This window comes from Oryctolagus cuniculus, chromosome X, assembly GCF_964237555.1.
Source record: "Oryctolagus cuniculus chromosome X, mOryCun1.1, whole genome shotgun sequence".
NCBI lineage: Eukaryota > Metazoa > Chordata > Mammalia > Lagomorpha > Leporidae > Oryctolagus > Oryctolagus cuniculus.
Window position 1 is genome coordinate 113,355,758 of NC_091453.1, and position 7,703 is coordinate 113,363,460.

General features: G+C 40.5%; 1 protein-coding gene across 1 annotated transcript; it reads left to right on the plus strand.

Moving 5' to 3' along the window:
* The first annotated feature begins 695 nt into the window (after positions 1 to 695).
* LOC103351985 (cancer/testis antigen 55) lies at positions 696 to 7,482 on the plus strand. The gene is made up of 5 exons (XM_008273241.3): positions 696 to 978; positions 1,873 to 2,054; positions 3,126 to 3,270; positions 5,865 to 5,977; positions 6,740 to 7,482. The coding sequence occupies exons 1-5, from the start codon at positions 894 to 896 to the stop codon at positions 6,920 to 6,922; spliced, it is 708 nt and encodes a 235-aa protein (XP_008271463.1). The 5' UTR covers positions 696 to 893; the 3' UTR covers positions 6,923 to 7,482.
* The last annotated feature ends 221 nt before the right edge of the window (positions 7,483 to 7,703 follow it).

Below are 7,703 nucleotides of genomic sequence, written 5' to 3' on the forward strand. Positions count from 1 at the left end.
TTTTTCATACTATTTGTTGAACTCTCTACTTAGTATAGGGTTAATTGAAAATATATCTTAGTAAAAAAGAATGGGATTAGGAGAGAGAGGAGGAAAAAAGGTGGGAGTGCTGGTGGGGGGGAGGGTAGGGTGGGAAAAATCACTATGTTCCTAAATTTGTATATATGAAATGTGTGAAGTTTGCATACCTTAAATAAAAGTTTTATGGGTAATAAATAAGTAAATAGATAAAAGACAATATTTAACATTCCTATAACTTCACATGCACACAAGACCTCAGAACGTACCCTTCACAGCTCTCAGTGACAACCCACACAGGGAACGATTATTATGGTGAACACCAAGAATACAAGGGGAAGTGCTAGACTTTTCGTTCTCAATATGGCAGCTGCGGGGGCTGGTGGGGCGGAAGGGGTGGGAGGGGACACACTCCTAAGACATAGATCCGGTCCAAACAGGAAATGCGCCGGAAGATCGGCAACCTTCCCCGACAGGATCACACACCCTGCCCCCAACCAATGTTCCCGATGTTTTCAAAAAGGCACCACCACTCTGGATGGGCATAGTCACAAACTTTCGTGTCCCTGACTCCTATTGGCTCCAGAGCCCACTGGCGTTTGTGCGGCAGCCCCATTGGCTGCCTTGGGTCAGGTGGTGGGTTTCACAAAGCCTCGCGGTGACGGCAGCCGGCGAGAGCAGCACAAGAACTGCCGGCGTGGTCACGTGATCTTTGAAGTGTGACGGGCGCCATTTTAGACGTTGAAGTTTGGTGCCTGGGTCTCGACCTCAGAGGCTAAGAAAAGGAGCATTTAGTGGGTCCCCGAGAGCCGCTGTGACCTGTACGAGAGAGGAGGCCTCGTGTTCGTCAGCTTTGTGCTGTTGCGAACAAGATCATGCTCAGGCTGCTCAGACGGGTGATGACGTTCTTCCGCGGCAAGAGCCAGGAAACTGCCGAGCGGCAACCAATTTACTTGCAAGGTACCTCTCTGGGTGTTCGATTGGGCCCTGCAAGGAACTTCCCTTATTCATATCTCTCAATACTGGTCAGCGTCCTGGGTGCTGGAGCCGCTGACGGTGTTCAGAGCCCATCTTTGGTGTGTGCCTGATTGTGTGTGCTTATTATCCCATATGTGTCTGTGTGAGCCTGCGGTGTCCCAAATGCACCATAGCTAGAAAAGTATGCCCGACAGCAACAAGCCACCATTATACGTTCTTGCGATGTGAACAGAGGCGAACATGCAAGGTCCTGGGGTGCAGAGCCCCTGCCTCCCCGCGTGCCTCCTGCAGGTGATTTCTTTTATGTGTCCAGCAGAGAAACTCCCCCAGTTGTGCGTGAATTTCATTTTGTCTCTCCAACTGCCGAGTTTTTGCAGCTAGATGGAGGAGTGATATATCGGGTACCTTAGGGGATCGGCAGACTGCTTTGGCTGGCTGATTGCAGGAATCAAAACCGAAAATGTTGTTTCTCAGCTTCGCTTATACACAACAGCAAAATAATGGGGTGCAGTTTGGAGTCAGTGATAAATCTCCAGATGTATGTCAGTGCTCTGTCTGAAGAGGTGAGAAAGAGACCTGAGATGCAGTTCCTTTCTATGTCATAAAGATCGTAAGGTACATTATAGTAATAACAGAACTGTTAAAGAATTCATATGCATCTGTGGTGATGACAGCTATCTTCTGGATGGCACTCACGGAGCTGAAAAGTGACATACATATGCAAATTACTAGGTAGCCCTATTAGGCTGCTATTGCTGTATTCAATCTTTTGACACATAAAGGGTCTAGAGAACGAAATGGTCAGGGAAGGACTTTTTTGTACTGTGTCTTTGCAGCTGAACATAAGTGATGTGATCTTGTTGACCTGTCTCATAGATGACAGCAGTTTGGAAAATCAGCAGATTCTCATGGAAAGTGACTCGGGTGATTATAGCATGATGGATGAGTCTCTCTGCTACAGTTCTGATCGGACAGACAGTGACTCGCTGATAAGTGGGCAGGGAGGCTTGGCCAATGCGGAAGAGAGTGAACTTCCTGAGGAGCTGAAATCCTTCCAAGTAAGATTCAGTTTGGAGAGTCTCTTATTCCAGTGCACTTACACCCTGCTGTCCTCAATTATTCCATCCACTTGAATGTGACCCTCACAGAGGATATAGAGTCATAGTTGAAGCCTCAACCCCAAAGCTATAGGATTTTCTTTTAGAATATTTCTTGTGACTTATTTATTTTAAATTGAATATTCTTCATCTGGTTTTCTAGTTCTTATATGCTACAGTTAACAATGGTAATTGTATGGTAAATATTTGTGCATAAAATACTGAAGGGGAATCAGTAGTTGTGCTTAGTTAATGGACTTAAGGATTATGAGGAATTTCCTTGCTTTTTGTACTTCTTACACAATTATCATGTATTATTTGTGTAGTTAAGAAATTTTAAGTACAAATTATTGAGCTTCCAATAAGAAAAACATTTTGTATACCTCTGTATCAGAGATTGAATACACCATAATTTGAGTTCTCTTTTTTTCTCTGCTTCCTATTTCAAAAGATTTTTCCAACACTTATTTCCTGGTTCAGTTCCCTGCTTCTGTATCTTAAATGACATGGTTTACCTGCCTATTCCCCTAGTTTGTGTGCATTTTTCCTCTCTGACTCCTGGGCTCCTGTCCCTACTGTCATTGAACAGGAATGCTCTCTTATTTTGCAAGTGAACCCAAAACTCTTTTTTTCATTTGCTGCCACAGTTTTCTCTGAATCTGAAGTTTACTTTGTGTTGAGAATTTGCAAAAACAAGTATTTTTTTATTTTCTCGCAACATACTAGAAGTAGGTATTTTTCTGTTTCCTCTTATTTGATGTCAAATTTCTAGAACATAAGAACAGTATGCGATTTATCACTGAACCTCATGTGATGAGAATGTTAACTTTGTCTAAGAAACTAACTTTGATTCAAGTATTTAAATACACAAAGCTCAAGCATTATTTTCAGCTCATCATTTCACAACTATGATCAATTTTTGCTGTGTAACATTTATAATTTATAATATAATTCTTGAACGTCAGTCTTTTAATCATATCAAATTCCATTTTCAACTTTTTGCCATGTTGGAAGAAAATGTCTATCTTACAGGTGGTGGATATCTCTGGTGATATTCGTGGCGCTGGACCATCAGAACTGGAAACTGGAATTTTGATTGATTATGTTAGGGTGGTAAAGAAGCGTGTTGTCTATCTGAAAGAAAAAATTAAATTCTCCCTAGACATTGTTTCTGAAGGTATGATTCCACTTTTCAAAAATGCAACTTTTCGATATGATCTTAGCACTAGAAAAACTTATAGAGCATACATGGCTTTAGTCAATGGCTTCTGAAGAGTTGAAGGGGATATTTGGAAGTGAAAATAATATACAATATGAGTTTGATTAGGTAGTATTTATAATAGCTTTTGTAATCATTTGCTATGTGTGAAAGCAGTCAGTAAACACCTAGATATGTCTTTCATACATTCAAGTTTTTAGTTACTAATTAATAAAAAAAAACACACAGGTAAAGAAGGAAAATATTTTTAAGCAATACAGATACTTCAAAAGAAAAGTTTTGAGAGAGTGCTGCAACTTGCGTTGTGAGTATTTGGGGTACTTATTTTTGAATTCTTGTAATTGGCAGATATATTTTAAGCATTGGATTCTACTTAACACTTTATTTTGTTGGTGTTTGGTCAGAATGATGCAGCTGTCGTGAATCTGAGATACAGAAGGGGAGATTAGCTCAGCCCAGGAACCCAGCCTCTTGGATGTCAAACTAGGGTTAATGACTGAGTTTTGTTTTCAGAGTTTTCACTATTTCTACTTGGGGGACAAGGGTAGGCTCAAGAAAGTTGTCAGCAGTACACTGTAAAATCTTAACTAGGGGGCCAGCACTGTGGCATTGACGATTAAGCCTCTACCTGTAGTGCTGGCATCCCATATGGGCGCCAGATCAAGTCCTGGTTGCTCCACTTCTGATCCAGCTTCCTGCTAATGCACTTGGGAAAGCAGTGGAAGATGGCCCAAGTCCTTGGGTCCCTGTACCCATGTGGGAGATCCTGAAGAAACTCCTGACTCCTAACTTCAGCCTGGCAGCCCTGGCATTGTAGCCATTTGAAGAGTGAGTCAGCTTATGGGAGATTCTCATTCTCTCTCTCTCTCTGTCTCTCTCTGTCTCTCTCTTCCCCCTCCCTCCCTCTTTCCTTCCCCTTCCTCTCCCTCACCCTCCCTCTCTCTCTTCTTCTCTTTATTTCTGCCTTTTAAATAAATAAACTAATCTCTAAAAATAAAAATCCTGTCCAGAGGTGATGGAGCAATGGAGGTTACAGACCAAAGTGCTGGCTGATGAATTGGAGTTTTCTTGTTAAAAGAAAGAGAAAATATATAATTGCAGTGTATTTGTTTTGAGCCTTGGTAAGGATGCAGCTCTGTGTGTATGATATGGTGAATGAGAATAAAAGGGGGAACTGAGCTTTAGATATGTTAACTTGAACCAGATCTGGAAATAATTGAATCTTAACTTGCTTATAGCCACAGGTGTGCAACTGTGCATGTATAAGCCCATGTATATTTTGTAAAGCCATACCAAAGAAACTTATGTTGATTAAGAAGGAGAGAGCACAATATTTCATGAGCCTGGGGTCACAGTATCAATATACACTTAACTTTGTTGATTTTGGTATGGGTGTTCCAATTTACACACACATCAGTGATGTTTGATATTTCTACTTCCTTCTTAGCCTTGCAGGTACTGTTGCTATGCTGTGACAAACATTTGTCTTAGTTTAAAATTTCTTCTGAAATTGCACTTGTAGGGGTTTCCATGCTGCAGTGTGGTAGGTTAAGCCTCTGCTTGCAGCTCAAGTACCCCATATGGGTGCCAGTTCGAGTCCCGGCTGCCCCACTTCTGATCCAGCTCTCTGTTATGGCCTGGACAGCAGTAGAAGATGGCCCAAGTGCTTGGGCCCCTGCACCTACATGGGAGACCTGGAAAAATCTCCTGTCGCCTGGCTTCAGATCAGCCCAGCTTTGGGTGTTGTGGCCATTTGGGAAGTGAAGCAGCAGATGGAAGACCTCTCTCTCTGGCTCTGTAACTCTACCTCTTAAATAAATAAATAAATAAATAAATAAATAAATCTTTAAAAAAAAAAACTACATGTGTACAATGTAAGGTGTGAAAGAATTCATCACCTGACCAATAACCTGAGATATTTATTCATTCATTTCATGGGAATATTCCCTGATGCCACTGCTATAATACCTAGCAGTCAAGATTCCTTTGGTGTTTACCTGTGGAAAGCATTATTTCCGTATTGTACTTTCAATGTTTTATTGTCACAGTAACTGTATGTTGTCAAGACTATTAGTGCACTTCTCATTTTATAAACAGTGAAACTGAGACACTAAGAGGATTAGTAATTTGATCATGGTTGCAAACTGAGTGACAGTGGCAAGTTCTGTAATAGAGGAAGCCAGTATCAGGCCTGTGATCTCACCTTTCTGTTTGCCTCTCTGGGAAGAGTTGGGAATGTGACCAGTTGTTTAATATATGCCAGGTTGCTCCCAGAATTTGGCTATGAACTGAATTGTGATGTTCCATTCTTCCCTTTTTTGCCTGTCGAAATTTACTAAATCAGTACTTCACAATCAGGCTGTAGAACATGATAACTTTGCTTGCAACTCAAAGATTTAAAAGGTGTTTATTCAGACATCTACAAAATGATCTCTGTGTAGAACACAAGCTTCTGAGTAATGTTAGAGCACTGACAAAACTGGTGAATTAAAATGACTGAACATGACTCCAGAGAAGTGGTAATGTAACTGAAGTTCTCCATGGTCTTTTAGGTTTTGTGCCTTATAAGGGAGACTGGTTAGAAGTTGAGTATTCCCTGCAACCAGGCACCTCAAACATCAAGGCACACTCAGCGAAGCCTGTGAACTGTAAGCATGTGGAACAGGTAATTTATTAGGATGTGGACTTGACCTTCCTTATTCTCAGTCTTTCCTTTGGTGATGATTTCCTTCCCTGCTCTCTAATGTGTGTGCTGGGATATCTATAAATTCTATTCTTTGTTAAAAATGAGCTTATGTTCCTTTTGAAAATTAAGGACTTATCTTCTTAGAATTGTACCCATGAAATACATGAAATCAGTTCTTTTTATTTTAATAAAATTTTTAAAATGTAAATAATATTTCAGTAAATACCAATGAAGATAAAGAAAATTAAGGACTTCCAAAAATTAAGAGAATAATGTATACCTCATATGCAATTAATAATCTATATTGTGTAGTTCATATGATATTAGACCACTATTATAAAGCAGTAAGAAAAAATTATGAAATCCCAACTATGTGCAAGCATATTGTTGTGAAAGGGTGAATGCAGTGTGTTGTAGCACCTCACCTTACTCATAAGAGCTGAGTAAAATGTTGGTAGTAGAGTTGAAAAGGAAGTGAGGAATCCATGGAATGATGGTTAATGCACACAGTGAGTGGTCACACTGCAGACCAGGGTGCTCTCCCCAGAGATTCTGAATTGGCTGTTAGGAAGTGAGTTCTGGTCCCAGGTGTGTTTACAGAGCATCCCTGGTGTTGACATGGTGCCAGACAGGTTGGGAATCCTGGTGGGGATAGACTTGAAGGATAGAGGCACAGTGAGGAGAGGCAGAAAGGTTGCAGTGTGGGATGATTTTAATAATTTCCGTCCTTTCTCTCTGCAGGTCTGCATTAGCAATGTACGTGGAAAAAAAGGGGTGATAGCTAAGAGTTTCTTTTTTACCTTGGATTCTCTGATTCGCCCTGATGGATATGTGCCTAGAAACCATGATGCAGTCAATGTTGATGTAGTGGAAAGTAGTCAGGGGTGTTTTAAATGGAGAGCATATTCTATCACCCCAATCTAAATGGTGCTATAATAATAATGCATCTTTATTCCTTGTTTGTGTTTATTTATAAAGGCAGTAAAGGGCCTGATTCCACTGAAAATATCAATTTAGTTGTCATGAAAAATAGTATATGTTTATCTTTTCTGGTGCAACCAGTTCAGATACTGCTGGGTTCACATGGGACCCTGAATCCACTATAGGGCAGAGCATCAATTTAGCAGCAAATGAACGCTGCTGAGTAACAGTAGGAAAGGAGTTATTGGAAAGAAGCAGCAAATTGAATATGAATTCCTTGCTTTCCATAGCTAAGAGTGGACTGGGTGAAAGCAGAGTACTGTCACTAACTTGTGTCCCTCTTTCCTATAAGAGTATGAAAACTTCATGAGGGGCAATGTTGTTTAGAATTTGTTTTTCTGTTCTATTTTTTTGAGTTTGCCCATCATAAGCCACATAGAAGTTTGCCTGACAAACTATGAAACTACAATGCACTGCAATGTTATCAAATTTAATAAGTGAGATACTTCACCAGGATTGATGTTTAGCTGTGGTCAACTGTTTATTTGCTTGCTGGAAATAAAATTTTTGATGAATCACTGAAGGACTCTGCTGCTTCTGTAACAATACAAGAATCTCCAGAGGTGGTGTTTATACTGGCATTAGAGTCACAGTTTAAGATATCTGTGTCTCACAACTGAGCAACCATGATGTATTACTGGATGCAGCACCCGACTATACCTTCCTGCTAATGAAAACACTAGGATGTAATAATGGGGTTCATGTCACCCACATGGGAGCACTT